Below are 18,138 nucleotides of genomic sequence, written 5' to 3'. Positions count from 1 at the left end.
AGAACAAATATGTATGTGCTGACAGTAAGCATTAGGTAGGTTGTCGTTGTGATGACACATCTGTGTGGCCATAGAGTGGAAACATGGAGTCAAAGATAAAGGAATAATCCCCAAAGATGAAGGAGATGAATAGCAAAATAATTCAAAAACACATGGGTTTTATTTAAAACCAGATATGTATTTAAAATATTTCTTGAGTGATAAAATGGGGGAGAAAACTAGAAAAGATGGTTTGATTCTTTAAGAACAATCCATCCTATAAAAAAATCGTTAAAGGTTTCTTTGACTTTATTGCCAGGAGGATACTGTTAAAGCTTCCCATGTAATATGAAAGATGATTTACATCTAATTTTTGAAATGAAATGAAGTTAATAAAGGTTAAGAACTCTTTCATTTAAATGAACCCAATGATCTAAATTACTAAAGCCTCTGAATCCAGCTCTAAAACCAACCTGTAGTTTGATTACAGTGTTTACCTGCAGAAGACCATGACCCCACTACCTGAGTTTTCATTCATATTCCACAATCACTCTTTGTGACCTTCACATTCTCATAAATTTCTGATCCTGGGTCTTCCCTGGTGGTGCAGTGGTTAAGAATCCGCCTGCCAATGCAGGGGACACGGGTTCGAGCCCTGGTCCGGGAAGATCCCACATGCCGCAGAGCAACTAAGCCCACACACCACAACTACTGAGCCTGTGCTCTAGAGCCCACGAGCCACAACTACTGAGCCCGGGTGCCACAACTACTGAAGCCCGTGTGCCTAGAGCCCGTGCTCCACAACAAGAGAAGCCACCACAATGAGAAGCCCGCGCACCGCAACGAAGAGTAGCCCCCGCTCACCGCAACTGGAGAAAGCCCGCATGCAGCAATGAAGACCCAGCGCAGCCAAAGATAAATAAATAAAATAAATACATTTTAAAAATAAAAATAAAAATATTTCTGATCCTGGGCTTCATGGCCATCTGTCAGTTGACTCTCCAGTATTTTAGTTCCCACATTCTCTTACATTGCTCAGTGAGACTTACTCTCTAACTTGGAAACTTGCACAATATTCCCCATACCCACCAGGACTAAAGCACTTGAGAGTATGGAAAATCCAACTACCTCATCCCTCTTCACTAAATGACTACCCAGAATCTGCCTCCTTTACAAAATCATTCTCAGAGTCCAATCTAACTGACTGTCCTGAATCCCTCCTCTTGCCCATTTTATGCAAGTATAAATAGATCTGCATAAACTCAGGCCTCCCCCTTCTTCCCCTTAAAAATGTGGATTTCTTTTAGATAGGGTTCCCTAATAGAAATCTCTCATGTCTGTGAGAACTTTTAAGGGGATAAATGAAGAAACAAGGGGCATGTTAGTAAATATTGACTGATTTACACCATTTATTCTTTAGTTTAATATTCTAAATGCTATTTTTTTAGTGATACCAATACATAGAAGTAAAGCACATTTTTTGGCATTAAGAATTTGACTCTGGAGCCAAACTCTCTGGTTACTAATAGCAGCCCTATTACTTACACTGTGTTATTCTTTCTGAACCTCAGCTGTCTCAACTGTTAAATGAGGGTAATAACAGTATCTACTTAACAGGATTATTTGGAGGATTAAATGAAATAATCCATGTAAAGTACTTTTAAAAAGGGCATGGTACATATTAAGCATTGAATAAATGTTTGTTGCATTGTTCTTACCACCATTAATTTATCAGAAAATATAACTGGTCATTTTCTAAGACTTAAGTGTAAGTTTGAGTGACTCACAACAGGAGTCACCAAATTATGAAAGTGTCAGTTTGGTCTGAATTTAAGTGTGTGCCTTTCTTTCAAAATTTCTGACTGTATCTGGAGAACAGCATAAAAATAAATGATTGTTTCTCATTGTACAGTACCCCAAACAACAGAACCTACCAATACTCTTCCTCTATTTCTGCCCATAGCATAAGTGTGGAGTCACCCATCATTTCCTAGGGGTTGAATCCAATGGACCTATGCCTATCCCACTTGACCTCCCCTGTGTTAGACACTGTCCACCCTCCATCTACCTTTTCCTTTAACTTCCAGATACATTCCCTGCTGGTTTGCTTCCTGTTTCTTGGGCCCAGTACTTAGTCCTTCGTGGGCACCTCTTCCTTTCTTCAAATAGTGCTGTTGCATAAGTACCTTCCTTTCTCACTCCACATACTTGCCCTGGATGACCTCATTCTCTCAAGATTTCAACAAGTTGATAGCTCCATATCCACCTTTACTGCCACTGCCTAAGACTAGGGCCTCATCACTTCCAACCTAGTCTGGAAATTGCCTCTAAAATAGTCCCTTTGCTGCCTTTTTCCCACTTCACATGGCCACCAGAATGTCCTTCCTAAAGTATAAATCTGACCTTGTCACGCTCTAGCTAAAGCTCTTCAACGGTTTCCCTTACCTTGCTGGATAAGATCCTAAAATCTTTAAACTATCTAACCCTTCTGCACTTTAACCTAGTGACCCACATTAGGAAGGCACCCTACAAGTTTTTGTTGTTCAAACAAGGAACATTATTCTAAAAGTTTTGCCAGGGCTGTACTTCTTATTCAAATCACTTTTCATTATAAATTATTGATCACAGCCTTAAAAATCAATTAGAAGAGTTTCTCAACTCCAGTAAATACATATCCCTAGATCTCTTGAATTGAAATTTTTAAGAACAAGTCAATTATATACAATGCACAAGTGCAAGCATACACACACACACACACACACAATATACATTATTGTGCTTTAAAAATAGATGTATAGATTTTTAATAATAGTAAAGCATATTATATAAATGCATACTTATATATACTTAAAATCAGTTATGCAAAGGAAACAGAGTAATAATGAAACTGATTATGCCATAATTTGACAGCATTGTCCACAAGTTTAGAATTTGGATCTATTATAAATCTCAGATTTCCATATTATAGAACTGCTAAAGATCAATCTTGCTATAAACTGATAATCATTTGTAGAGTCCACACATCTCAGAGTCTTGTGTCAATGTATAGGAATAATATTAGGCATGTATAGAAATTCAAGATAAATTGCTAAATGAAGAGGGGGGAGATGGAAAAGACCTACCGGATCAAGAGCAGAAGTTCTGAATTTTGTCCTGACCAACGTCCTACTTCTCATAGATGGTGAGACTGAAACAATTAATTAGCCTTTCAAGATGTTACATTCCTCATCTTCAGAAGGAGGGGTTTTAATTACACAGATCTCTGAGGCCCTTGCCAGCTTTGAAATTTGGATATTTAGCTATGGCATACCCACAGAACAGAGAAGCCCCCCCGGCCCCGAACAAGCTTTGAGAAAGATCAAATCCACTGTGACTCTCAATCACAAACAGTTGATAGATCTCTTAGTTGTCCAGATTTTATAAGGCTCCCCAGTCTACATCTCTGCAAGCCTCCACCTTCAGGTGCTAAAATCTTCAGCTTCCTCACCGCTTTAACCATGCTGGACATTTTCATATAATGTAGCCTGAGTTGTTCTAGGCTTGAATCAATAAAAATTTAACAGAGAATTCAAAATAAGCCCCACCCGCTCCCCACTTTCAGGTCCAAGTAATGATAGCTCCTTAGCCTTCCAGTGACACACACTAAACATTTCATAAGGAAAAGGCTGGATGAGTGACTAATGTGTGTTTTTAGCCTCAGTTTCTTGTGTTAGGTATATAACAGCTGTATGCAGTAAAATTCCAGGGTAGAACTGGCTGTATCGACAGTTTAAGACATCCACGCCACCGTAGTCATAGCAGCTGTACATGTTTTCTGCAGTGGAGATTTAACGTATTGGATAGGATTATAAATGAATTGGATTGGCTTCACCATTTTGTACCACATTTTGCTTTATGATGAGCTGCAAGCCAGAGTCCGTATAGTTAGACTTGGGGCTTAGCAGCATAACCAATAAAATACAATGAGAAAAAAACAAGTCTGCGTTCTACAGTGTAACCCAGCATTAAACAACTCTGCTGATATTTAGAGATGTCTGTCTCAGACTGCTCTCTTGTAAACTTTCCCTTAGAAAGAAAACCCTTAACGTATAGTTACTATTTTACTCCCATCAACTATAGGTAAGGTTCTGCCAAGAAGAAGGAAAACGAATGCGATGTGCGTATCTGCGTTATTTAAGCCAAAAAAGGCAACGTGCTTCACATAACTCAAACCAAATTATCCACATTCCCTAAGTCAGAAGTTCAAAACTCACAGAGAAAATCCAACAGTCTAATTGTAGTTTGCTTTGATTTGAAGACTTGTGTTTGTCAGAAGACACGCAAGCCTTGGAATTGAGTCAGAAAAATGTGTAAAGAGGTGATATACTGAAAAAAATAGACAATTCACCCAGTCAGTGTGAGTCCAGGAAATGTGAGATTCCTCCCACATTTCCAGAGCACCGGCCCTACAGCCTTCTGGAACTTGAGCTCTGAATGTCACTTACCCTATGACGATACAGGAGATGGCAGTTCCCAAGAAGGCATATGTTAAAATAGATCCTAAGTTCTGAAAAAAGTGTCTCTGGGGAGAAAAAGATATATTTTATATAGTACATCAGCATTTTTCTTCTTAGTGTTAACAGGAAATAAAAATAAATGCAATAAATTGCCCCACCCTTCCCTCACTGTTGAGGCAAATTTTGTTTTTGGAGCAGTAGTTCCTGGTCTTATTGTACAAATAAGGCTTAACTGATTTACACAGCAAAGGACAGAAATTTCAAAAAAACAGGGGAAAAAATACACCTGGAAGGTGACAGGGTAGAGATGAGGGAAACTACTGCCAGAATTGGCTGGACCTGAGAGAGAGGGAAGGGACTGGGGCAATGGCCATGCAGGATTCTGGGATGATTAAAGGAAGACAGAGTTTTTCAGAAGTTTTGTTGTCACTGAAACCCCTTCAGCACTTTAAATGCACTATTCTAAAAGATTTGTCTTTTGACTTTTATTGGATCTCTGATTTACAGTTCTTCTGAATGTGATGAAACAAAACCTTAATCACCTACAACAGTTTATTCTAATGAATCACACAAAATGATGCCTAGTCTTGGGGCTGGGGATGAGGAAGGATGACTGGAATAAGTCTAGCTTTCTAAATCTTTTCAAATGCTTGCTTGGGAAAACTCCCTTCCAGTTCTGTAAGAGGCATCTGAGTAGCCAGAACTGACAGAAAGAGGGAGCCTGGAGTACACAAGAAAATCAGGCCTGTGCTGAAAAAGCAAAGGCTGCTGGAGCCCACAGGCCAAAGGAGGAGAGCCCTAGGAATCTCTGGAGTGGGTGGTGGGCAGCAGAAAAGCAACTGCACTACCTCTGCATCTCAAAACTCATTCAGGCCAGAACCTCACTCTGCAGCACTGGGGATGCTAGCACCTAAACTTTTATGTGAATTACTAATTTAGGAAATGTGAGCATTCAGGCTGCACCTAAGTAATGTTTTGCAAGTGCATAGAAACTGCAAAACCGGACTTTGTCTCTATGAGCATCAACAGCTGAGTATTAGCAAAGCAATCTTAAGTTCTCACCCAATGGGTGATGGGTAAACCCAATGTAATTCACAGCAAACTCTTTGGTTATAATCATCTAGAATAATATTGCTCAGTAGAAATATAATGTAAACCATATATGTCATTTAAAATTTTTCTAGTAGCCACATTAAAATAAGTTTTTAAAAAGTAAAATGAACGTTGATAATAAAATGTTTTATTTAACCCAATATATTCAAACATTATCATTTCTATATGAAATCAATATAAAACATTATTGAAATAATTTACATTATTTTTTGATACTGAGTCTGTAAAATCCAGTGCATATTGTACACTTAAAGCACGTCTTCAGGGGCTTCCCTGGTGGTGCAGTGGTTAAGAATCAGCCTGCCAATGCAGGGGACATGGGTTCAAGCCCTGGTCTGGGAAGATTCCACATGCCGTGGAGCAACTAAGACCAGGCTCCACAACTACTGAGCCCAAGCGCCACAACTACTGAAGCCCGCATGCCTAGAGCCCGTGCTCCACAACAAGAGAGGCCACCGCAATGAGAAGTCCGTGCACCTCAACGAAGAGTAGCCCCCGCTCACTGCAACTGGAGAAAGCCTGCACACAGCAATGAAGACCCGACGCAGCCAAAAATAAATAAATAAAATAAACTATGATAACTGTAGAAAAACGACTGATTAAAAAACCCCAAATATTAAAAAATAAATAAATAAATAAAAGTTAAAAAAAAACCAAAAAGTAAAAGCACGCCATTCAGACTAGTCACATTTCAATGGCACGTGGCTATCGGTCAGTATATTGGACATAGCAGGATTTAGAAGAATTCTAAGCATGTCAGATTTGAATCTGTATCACATATGATCTAAGATAATGATATTCTTACCAAATAGGTAAACCCATAAAATAAAAAAAATTTTTTCATTAGTGCTGGCAAAATTCTCTACTTAATGATAAAAGAAGAAAACAATCACTGTATATTTACCTTCTTTAGGCTATATCCGGCATGAAATATAATTGGTGGCAGTAAAACATTGAAGAAGATTTCTGGATCAAATGTCATCTGCCAGAAAAGACAAAACTATAGTTAAGAAGATGCTCCTTTGGGCTACTAAAAATAAGTTTAAAAAAATTGTTATAGTCACCCTTGCTAAGGTTGTCTGAGGCATATTAACATTATATTAAATTAGCAAAGATGAAAATAAGAGAAAAGGCAAACTTAGAAATTCATAATTGAATACAACTATAAAGTAATATTTTAAATGCAAAACTTACACTCTATTCTGTAGCTAATAAGAACATCAAAAAAACCTCAATGAAACCTCTCTAGGCAAAGAAAACCTTTTCCTTTTACTTTGATTAGTTATTCATTCCTCATATTTTCAATTCTATTTTATTTTTTCTGGTTGAGGGGATTGGTAGTGTTCCAACATTTTAGCTCTGGCAAGGATTTATTTAAGGTTTTCCCAAATAAAACATTTTTAGAAATTTAGTCTTACTTTTCCCAGTTTATCCCATTCTGAAGTTCAAAATATTTTCTGGACTCTGGAAAAACACATTTGAAAGTGAAACTGGATTTTCTAGTATCTGTTTATTGGCTTTTACTTAAATGTTAAAATAAACTTGGCAAAAAATTCCTTGGTGTGAAGTACAATGAAATGAGATGTAGAAATTCTTGAATCCAATATCTGCTATTTGCTGGGTAGTCTGAAAATGATAACTTATTTAATCTTTAAAACCTTCCTTAGGCTCATTCTCTTCTTCCACACTTTCCCTCTCTCTCTGTCTTTCTCACACACACACACACACACACACACACACACACACACACACACACACAATGCCATTCATTATTTCACCACTAAGGGCTTCTTACATTACAGCACTCGTCAAAATCTTTGAGATGTATGGGTTTCACAACTATACTTTCTAATCTCCTCCCCCTTTTTGCCTGAATTCTTACTCATCTCTGAAGCTGGATCTCAAAAGCTACTCCTCTCTGAAACATGCTTTGATTTCCCAAGTCAAAACTGACCATTCTTTCTTCTATGCTCTTTCAGCACGTTGTACCCTCCCTTGCAGCATATGTGTTTCATAACGTATTTTACGTGATTATCGGTTTCCATTTGACTGTTTTCCCAGTTAAATTGGGAACCCATCAAGGATCACAATGATGTCTTAGTCAATTCTGTGCTGCTTTCATCCCTCCCAGTGCTAGCCCATTGCTCAATATATATTTGCTAAATTGGAAAAAAAAATTAATTGCCTTTGAGAGACAAATCTATTAAAATGGAATGAATTATATATATCCCTAACAACCTTACACATTACAGGTAAGAATTACTTAAGTAAAAATTAAGAAAAGCCTTTCTTAACTCCCATTTTTTACTTTGGGCCTAACTGAGCATTGCCAGAGTTCCTCTTAGCTTTTCCGCATACTGGCCCCTCAACTCTACTCTTCTAATATTTGGGAAGGGGAAGGGGGGAAAGTAGGAGCCACCTAACTCAGCTGGGCACCCTCTCATAAACCTAGTTATTCCCTCATTGATGCTACAACTTCTTGTACCAGTGAGCATTCAGATAGATCAGCTTGGCCCATCCCTAACTCTCTGTGCCAGTTTCTTCATCTTGAAAATGAATACAGTAATCTGGTACCTAATTTTAAGGTGGTTATAAAAATTAAATGAATTAATAATTACAAAGCCCTTGCAGCGTTGCCTAACATCTAGTAAGCACATTTAAGTATTTATTACTAAAGAAAATGAAATATCTGAATTAATATTTTGAAGTTATACTATTTGAAGAAGTTGCCCTGTTGTTAGGAACTCTTTTAGTGTTACAACTGTGTAACATTTGGGCAAAGATATTACTTTTCCTTCTAAGTGTACTCTTTTTTCTAAGATTATCTGAAACACCATTATTGATCTATTTTTGAGGCCTCTTTGAGAGTGTATCAATTGCATATTTGAAAGTTTTTAGCAAAGAGATGTATTTCTGAGTTCTGGAGGAGAGAAGCAATGCAGCCGTGACCATCTGGAAGAGAGAATTACAGTGGCACAACATCTTGGACAGAAAATTCCTCGCCTTGGCAGTTTTTCTGCAAAAATCAGGTTAATCACTCAACCAGAACATTTCAATAATCAGAATGCCCCATTCCCTGCATGCAGGTTAACTAATGTGTTATTGAATTATATTTTCTGGAGCAGCCAGATGAAACTGGCAGGCTGAGAATGGCATGCAGCGTACGAGGATTTATTTGTATATACAAAACAGATTTGTGTTCCTTTCAGACTTGCTATAAGCTTGGGAACTGCTAAATCAGAGTTCTGGGAGTAACTCCAAACCCAGGCAATTTCTCAGAAAGGGCTGGATCTGCCGCTGCACCAACCTCCAGATGGCGATTCCACATGTCATTTTCCTCAGACTTTGTGTTCAAATTGTGGCCTTGGAGATGAGACTATTTTTAAGGCCCAAACAATTAAAATTTTTCATTATAGTATGAGGGGGGAAAAAACCTAAGACAGGTGTGAAAGGGAAGAGCAGAAAGTTAAAAATCTTCCAGCTAAATACATTAGTCTTAAGATACAAATTTTATAGACCAGCACTGTCCAGTAGGACTTTCTGTGATGTGAAAATGTTCTATTACTGTCCTGCCCAACACAGTAACCATGGGTCACATGATCTATTGAGCGATTGAATTGCAAGCTACTGGAACTGAGGGACTGAAATTTTTATTTTCTGGGGCTAGTAACTATTGGACAGTACATTTATAGACAGTTACTAGAATTTAAAAATTCAGACCATTCAGTTCTTAGATGGTTTATCGTCCCATATAAGGAATGGCTAATTTGGAGCAACCGACCTGAGACTCAGGTGGTAGAATTATGGATGCTTCATGAAAACTGTGAGATTTTTAAATACTGAGATTCAATTCTTAAAATACCAGATAATATGAGACAGAAAAATACCAATATGTTCAACTATTACAAGGATGCAGTAGTTTTACCTATTAACTCAAATATGCACCGGTATTTGGCTAGGAATGGCCTGGACATGTTGATAGAGATAATCAACTTGAAAACTTCCAAAAGCAGAAAGCAAAGGTACCAAGTTTAATTCTCATCAGAAGGTTATAGATACAAAAATTCTGTTTGGGGCTTCCCTGGTGGCGCAGTGGTTGAGAATCTGCCTGCCAATGCAAGGGACACGGGCTCGGGCCCTGGTCTGGGAAGGTCCCACATGCCGCGGAGCAAATAGGCCCGTGAGCCACAACTACTGAGCCTGCGCGTCTGGAGCCTGTGCTCCACAACAAGAGAGGCCGCAATAGTGAGAGGCGCGCACACCGCGATGAAGAGTGTCCCCCACTTGCCGCAACTAGAGAAAGCCCTCGCACAGAAATGAAGACCCAACACAGTCAAAAATAAATTAATTAATTAATTAATTTAAAAAAAAAATTCTGTTTGGTCCTGAGTATTATGGCATCCAGCAACTCAATATGAACTATCTAGTAAGAAATATCAGTGTTCTAGGCAACTACTAAATAAATAAGCATTAAAAGAACCACTTTAATAGGGGACTGGGATTTATGTGGCATATTACTCCCAAAGAGGCCTTTTAGAAACGTAGTTTCATCAACTCTGACAGCATTCCTGAGTGGTAACTGGCAAATGCAATTATCCCCTTTTTCCAGAGACAGGAGAAGAAATGAATGGCATGCCCAGTGTCAATGAATGTGTCAGGGATATGGCTGGGAATTGGGTGTATCTGCATGGGCAAGCTAAATGTGTGCTTTCCAAGGGAGAACCAGGCTAACATAACTACTTAAAGCAAGACTTAGGAGTGTTTAAGAGAAGTTGGGACTCAGAAGTAGGCTTTCATTATTTTGGTAATTCCCAATTCTTTTGGAAAAGTAAAAGTGGTTAACACAATAATGCGTTCACTTATCTTCAACGCTTTGTTCATTAGAAATCTAACAAGCCTCTTCTCTGTTGCAAAGGTCTTGAAGACATATGATAGATGGACTGAATCCATGAAGGTTATAGTCAAAAGAAAGACGCTGTGTAGTTTCAGTACAAGGCACAGGGTTACGTTGTAGTTCATGGTTCTCTAGGACAGAGACACCACTCTGGGCTTGCTGACCCTGCACGGAGGCTTGATGTTGAAGCAGCGTACGAGCTGGGTTTTGAAGGATGGGTAGGAGCCTCTCCATGGGGCACCAACATACAGAACCATGCTCCTTTGTCTGCCCTGGAAGCAGTGGGCCAGGGTTCACCAAGCCACAAGGGAAACTGGCAGCTTCCTGGAGTTTCAGTTATACTTGATAGCAAGCAGTTTGAAATATTTTAAATATTTTTAAAATGCAGATATATTTAAAAGTGAAAATCAAAACCTGTATGCATTTTTAATATAAATATGAGAATTCAAGGAAAACTTGGCTTGCTCGGGGGAGGCAGCTTTGGGATATACATAGAGACAACTCAAGGGTGTGCGTTTCCTTTCCTCTGCCCTAAGTTTTGGTATGAAAAGCACCAGAGGGGGAGAATGGAGAACAAATTCAGAATATCTGATAAAAATATACCACCTACTAATTAGATGAGCTTAGTTCACTTAATCTCTCTGAGGCTCAGTTTCATCATTTGTAATATGGGCATGCAAATGCCTACTTCCCAGACTTGCTTTTGAGGATTAGATGTAATAAGAGATGTAAAGTGTTCTACTTGGTACCTGACACTGATTGTTTCTCAAGAAATGCTCACTATACCTGAATTGAAATGGAAGAAACTGTTGAAGCAATGGGTTAAGGACTGGAGGCGCAAGGTGCAGTTGGGGAACAGAAGTTAGAAAATGTAGACCTCCTGAGTGATGTGGGAGGAGGTCAAGGCCTGGCTATGTATACTGCCCAGACTATGAACTGCTCTAGCCCAGCGGAAATGAACTGAAACTATATTCATTCAAACACGGAAAAAAGTAGAGATATTTTACACAGCAGGATTAATCAATAAAATGGCTATTGGGAGTATAAATTTGTATAACCTTTTAGTAGAGTCATTTAGCAAAAGGTATCAAAATGTCAAATATTCATACTATTTGTTTTGTTTCGTTTTTGTAATTTATTTATTTATTTATTTATTTTTGGCTGAGTTCGGTCTTCATTGCTGCACGCGGGCTTTTCTCTAGTTGCAGGGAGTGGGGGATACTCTTCATTGCGGTGCGCGGGCTTCTCATTGCAGTGGCTTCTCGTGTTGCGGAGCACAGGCTCTAGGCGCTCAGGCTTCAGTAGTTGTGGCACGTGGGCTCAGTAGTTGTGGCTCACAGGCCCTAGAGTGCAGGCTCAGTAGTTGTGGCACACGGGCTTAGTTGCTCCGCGGCATGTGGGATCTTCCTGGACCAGGGCTCGAACCCATGTCCCCTGCTTTGGCAGGTGGATTCTTAACCACTGTGCCACCAGGGAAGCCCAAATATCCATATCGTTTGATTCAGCAACACCTCATCTGAGAATTTATCCTGCAGATATGATTGCACATGTGTGGAATGACATAAGGACAAGAGTATTCATTGCAGATGAATAAGTGGGAAAAAAGAAAGCATCGAGGATGATTGAACAATGGACTGGTTAAATAAATCACAATATTCAGCTGACCCTTGACCAAGGTAGGGGTTAGCGGTGCTGACCCTCCATGCAGTCGAAAACTGGGTGTAACTCACAGTTGGCCCTCTGTATATGAGGTTCTTCCCTTTCTGCAGTTCCTGCTTATCCATGGCTCTGCGTCCGCGGATTCAACCAACTATGGATCATCTAGTACTGCAGTAGTTGTTATTGAAAAACATCTGCATGTAAGTGGACCCACGCAGTTCAAACTTGTGTTGTTCACGGGTCAACTGTAATCTGTAAAATTGAATACTATGCAACTGTTAGAAAGGCTGAGGAAACTGTCTATGAACTGATATGGTTGCTTTCTAAAATTTGCCGTCAAGCTAAAAAAGCAAGGTGTAGAACAGTCTGTCTGGCATGTGTAACAAACACTGCTATGGCCTCACCACACCCCATTTTCTTTTTGTCCTGGCCAGACACTTAGACCACATTTCCTTGTAGTCACATGGGGCCATATGGCAAAGGTCTGGCCAACTGAATATGGATAGGAGTAATATAAATGATTTCCAGCCCCGGTCTCTAAAAATCCCCTAAATCTTCCATGTTCTCTGTCTTTCTGCCTTTGTTAGCTCCTGTAGAACATCTGGCAGAGGTCCCAAACACTAGGGACTCCCAGAACCGCTAGATTAAAGGAAGTTGGGAATGATTAATGGCCCCTGGAGAAGACTACAGTGGTCCCCTCATGGCCCAAGGGCCACACTGGATTGGAACACAAGCAAGAAATAAACCTTGATTGTGTTAAGTCATAGAGATTTGAGGGTAGTTTGTTAAAGCATTTGGCCTATTCCATGATTTGTGTGGAAAAGGAGAACGTGTAGAATATTTACCTGCATATTATAAATATGTGTGTGTGTATACATGCATATATATACTATTGTCTATTGCATATTATATATATAAGTTATACACACATATATATATATACAATCAGTTGCTTCCGGGGAGGCCAGGGAGGAGAACTTGGTGGCAGGAAGCACGGGGGTTGGGAGAAGGATTTTCTGTATGTACTTAGTGAGGGATGACTTTTTTCGCCCTGGCTTCATATCTATGGATACAGAGAAGACTGCTGCTTAGAGCAGAGCATCCCAGCATTTTTGCCATCATGACACACACACAGAAAATGAGTATATTGGGTCAATGGGGTAAACTGTGGGGAAATTAGGGTCCTGATGAGACTACTCAGGGGTGAAAAGATGAGACTAGGACTCTGACCATCCTCCGCCTGAGGATGAAGGGATCGATATCTCGTGGCACACCTGTAACCCATCAGCACACCAGCTGGGGAGCGCTGTACAGGATTTAACACTCCTGGCCCTGGTCCCACCTTTCACTCACTCTCCCTAGGAAACAGAGAGTGACTAGTCTAATTGGTAAGCTGGAGTAAAGGAACTGAGTGTGTGCATCTCAGCTCCCTCTCTCTCCGTGTTGGAACCGGCCTCCTTGCTCAAAGTGGATGCCCCTGGCTCCTTCCTCCCAGGCCTCGGGAAGGCTCATGCTGTCCAGCTGGGTCCGTGGCTGGGTGGGTCAGTCTTTCTAATTCTGGGGTGAAAGATGAGCAAGCCAGCTTACAGACTGAGCCTCATTATTTTACCTAGCTTTTGCTCTCCGTCTTTCTCATTCCTTTATCTATGTCTCAACTAGCTATAAAATCAGATGGGCAACTATACTTCCAACAACAACAAGTCTTTTTTAATAAATACTATCAAGTTAAAAATCAGATGGGCAAAAGAAATGATATTGAATAATGTCTTCAAGATTCCAACCTACCTTTTTTGTACCTTTTGAACGTTGAGCCCCATGAATGTATTACTTACTCAAAAAATAAAGTCATTAAAAAAAAAAAAAAAGGTGTCTCAGGTAGATTAGTTTGAAGGGGCCTCAAGTTTAGCCTGGATGAAGGGAAACTATTGTCAAGTCACAGAACCAAAATGAGCACAAGGTAATGACAATGTGAATGAAGGTGACTGTGACAGAATGGAAAGAAAGGACCAAACCCAGGAGACATCCATTCATTCAACGATATTTACTTAGAGTAAGTAAGATCAGGGCGAAGAATGGTAAGGATATAAGTTTAGGGAGGTAAGGAAGCCATACAAACAGCAAAAAGATAACGAATTACTGTTTTTTAAAAATGGGGAGAAATCCTGTTCTTGACATTCAAATCTGTGGAATGGCCAGGTTAGGAGATAGTTATTCACAGTGAAAAGCATTCTTCCATTTTTCCAGATGGAAAAATGGTTTCCTACAGAGCTCTTATATGCGGCAGGGACTCACCAGAGAAATAGGCTTTACCTCCTGTACGCTGTTGTTTAAGAAATACATAGTGCCACAGACACACAGGCTGTCAGAAGGAGAAGCTGCCTTAGAGGTCACCCAACTTAGGGGTCTGCAAACTGATTTCTGCCAATCCCTGGGCTCCACGGAGGGAGTGGTGGTGATGGCAAGTGGAGACAACTGCGCTGTGTCCACCCTGGCTCTGCCCTCCAGGTTCTGCCTGAGCCGTTTTGATTTCACCTGTTTCACACATTGTGAAGGATTTTCAGATTTTCTTTGAATGAAGTGTTCCTCTGCTAAAAAATGTTTGAAACCCTGACCTAATGTTATCCCCCAGCAAGTTCAAGGGACGTGTGGAAAATCACAGGATCACTCAGAGGCACCACTGAACTTTGAAACCCTAAACCAGAGCTGTTTCTCTTTTTATTATATTTATATTCTTAAGTTTGCTTCAAACAAGTTTTAAATAATGTGTCAGAGTTGAAGACCCTTCCCCAGAAGTGACCAATACCCTGAAGTTAGAAAGTGTTTTCCGTCCATGACTGTATTCTTGTACTTCATATACATGTATCCATAGCAATAATTAATAGTATTTGTGTATTTTTAAATTTTACAGAAATTTATCCATAAATAGCCTTTTGCATCCTGCTTTCTACATTCAGAAGTGTTCTTACAATTTATCTACGTTAATACACGTGCATCTTGTCTATTCGCTTAAACTGCTGTATAGCCTTCTGTTGGATGAATATATCACGATTGTTTTTTCCCTTCTCTGATAAGAGAGTTAGGGCAATTAGGTATTTTCCTATTTTCACTATGACTAAAAATAATGCAATAGATTTTCTTGTACTTAAGCCTTTGCACACATGTGTAAATTTCTCTAAAAGAGGAAAATACTTAGCAGTAAAACTGCTGGATGATAAGGTATACGAATCTTCAACCGTAGTAGGTTGAAGTAACTTTAAAGTGGTTACACCATTTACACTCCACGGGAAAGTACAGGAGTATTTCTCCACCTTCTAGCCAACACTCAGTATTGACAAATTTCTAATTATTACCAGTAAGATATATATGAGCTGCTACCACATTACTGTTTTCTTTGCATTTCCCATTACTAATGAAATAAGCATATTTTCCTTGTTTATTGGTCTTTTGTGACATCTCTTTAGTGAATTTTTGGATCATACCTTTTACCCAGTATGACTTTTTCTTGTTTATTAGTTCTTCACACAACCTGATTACTATTCTGTTTTGGTTATTTACACTTCAAATACATTCTTCTATTCTCTCACCTCCTTAAACTTTTTAATATTGCTTTTTAACTTTGTCAGTGGTATCTTTTCATGCAAAATTTTTTCAGTTTAATGTAGTAAAATTTATTCCATTTTTACTTTGATTCAGCTTTTGGTAACTTCTTTAAAAAAATCTTCTCTTATCTTGATGTCATAAATATATTTTCTCCTAAAGTTTTATAATTGGCTGTTTACCCTAAACTTTTAAAAGCCTGAGGAAAAGTAAGGGTATAATAATAAATAAATAAAGCAAGTTGCAAAGTTCAAGCTTCTAATTGTGAGTCCATTGCTTTGTTGATAACAATAAAGATAATAAAACTAACAGTTAATATACCTTGAACACTTACTATGAACCAGGCACTATTCTAAGTGCTTTACATGTATTTTCTCATTTGCAACTCACAATGACCCTACAAAGTATGGATAGTTAGGAATATCCCATTTTACAAATGGGGAAATTGAAGCATAGGGAAACTAATCATCTCACCCAGCATCACACAGCTGGTAAGTAGCATTTGAACCAAGTAATATGATGCCAGGGACCGCCTTCTTAACTAAAATAGTCCATCTGCCACCCACCTATGGGTTCAGATTATCCACTCCACTACTGGATGTGTCCTCATGAGCTTCAAATACATAAAGACCACCTACATTTTCCAGATCATTGCCACAGCACCTAGACACCGATGGGCAGAGAGTCTCCTATGTTTCTGCATAAGATTCTTGACATATGAACTTACCTCTGTTACCTTTGTGACCCTTTACTAAGGTAACCATACCTTCTGGTTTGACAAGAACAGTCCCAGGTAATACCTGTTGTCCTGGCCTAATTATTTATCATGCCTCACTTAGCTCTCAGGAGTTCCAGTTTGAAAATCAAATGATATGGTTTCCTACTCCCGACCCTAGACACCCAGACTCCTGACCTTCTAACTCCCTACATATAGCTTGGATTGCCTGCTGGTGCCCTTTGCTGTGTGGGTTGCCTACCCGCCCTTACCTCCACTAGCTGTGGTATTAACACGACAGGGGGACTCTCTGGCTACAGATCAGCAGGGGAAGAGAAAATCATAGGTGTGTGTGAGAAGGGCCTGGTCCCCCATCTCACCAAGAGTATTCATTCCTCAGTACCCAGGGGAGGATTACAAAAGGAAAGACATCCAACACAACTGAAAACCTGTGCCTCAAGAATGATTTCCCCCCTAATCTGGGATTGATCTTAATCTTGGCCAATTTTTATATTATAAGCCAAAGAAACTGTGCTTTCCAACCCTCGGAATATACAGGAGCACCACAGTCCCACAGAGTTTCTTTCTTGCCTTACAATTTTTCTGAGTTTGCATTATCTTTTTGGGCCTTAGTTTTGAAGTGTGCTTGCAGCTTCCCCATCACAAGACCTCACCAGGGAGCAACTGGCCTGGGGAAGCTGGACAGGGAAGGCCTGAGTCAGCAAGGACCACAGTCACAGCAGGCATGCTTGAGGGGATTTGGGGGAAGTGGGGTGGAGGGGGGAGGTGCTGAAATCAGCAGAAAATGATGCCAAACATCTTGATTTAAAATGAAAATGATGTATTTTTCAAACAGTGCATTCACCTTAAAAATGATGCATTAAGAAACAACACCAGGGCTTCCCTGGTGGTGCAGTGGTTAGGAATCCGCCTGCCAATGCAGGGGACACGGGTTCGTGCCCCAGTCCGGGAAGATCCCACATGCCGCGGAGCAACTAGGCCTGTGAGCCACAACTACTGAGCCTGCGCGTCTGTAGCCTGTGCTCCGCAACGGGAGAGGCCGCGACGGTGAGAGGCCCGCGCACCGCAATGAAGAGTAGCCCCTGCTCGCCGCAACTGGAGAAAGCCCTCGCACAGAAACGAAGACCCAACACAGCCATAAATAAATAAATAAATAAATTTATTAAAAAAAAACAAAAAAAAACCACCAAACTTCCTTCAACATGCCCACTTCAAACTTTGTCCGAAGGAGGAAATCCATGCTTGCCAAGGGCCGATGTTAAGGAAGCAGAGTAATATTTACAGCACACCTAACACTAAATAACTTTTTCTCCTTTATTTTGTAAAGCTAAAATGGGTATCACTGATCCCTGTTTTATAGATAAAGAAAAATATGAGAAGTTAACTTCTTCAAGTCTCAATGCTGAAAGTGGCAGAGGTAGGATTCAGTCCTAGGTGTAATTGCAAAACTGCAATGGACTGAATATTTGCATCTCTTCAAAATTCATATGTTGAAATCCAACCCCTAAAGTGTTGGTATTAGGAGGTGGTGCCTTTGGGAGGTGATTAGGTTGTGAGGGTAGAGCCCTCATACATGGGATTAATGTCCTTATAAAAGAAAACAGAGAGCTCTCTCATTCTTTCTATCACATAAGGACACACAGCAGGAAGACAGCCATCTATGA

At 39.8% G+C, this 18,138-nt stretch overlaps 1 protein-coding gene across 1 annotated transcript in view; it reads right to left on the bottom strand.

Annotated features, from left to right (window-relative positions):
* The window catches only part of SLC9A9 (solute carrier family 9 member A9), a 555,669-nt gene that overhangs the window by 496,431 nt on the left and 41,100 nt on the right, over nt 1–18,138 (bottom strand). Inside the window, exons 3-4 of the mRNA XM_082393417.1 lie at nt 6,493–6,570; nt 4,464–4,540 (exon numbers count right to left, since the gene is read on the bottom strand). Coding sequence (XP_082249543.1) covers nt 4,464–4,540; nt 6,493–6,570 — 155 coding nt within the window. The remainder of the gene's footprint in view (nt 1–4,463; nt 4,541–6,492; nt 6,571–18,138) is intronic.

This window comes from Balaenoptera borealis, assembly GCF_965194805.1.
Source record: "Balaenoptera borealis genome assembly, chromosome: 5".
NCBI classification, from domain to species: Eukaryota; Metazoa; Chordata; class Mammalia; order Artiodactyla; family Balaenopteridae; genus Balaenoptera; species Balaenoptera borealis.
This window is presented reverse-complemented; position numbering and strand designations above follow the sequence as displayed.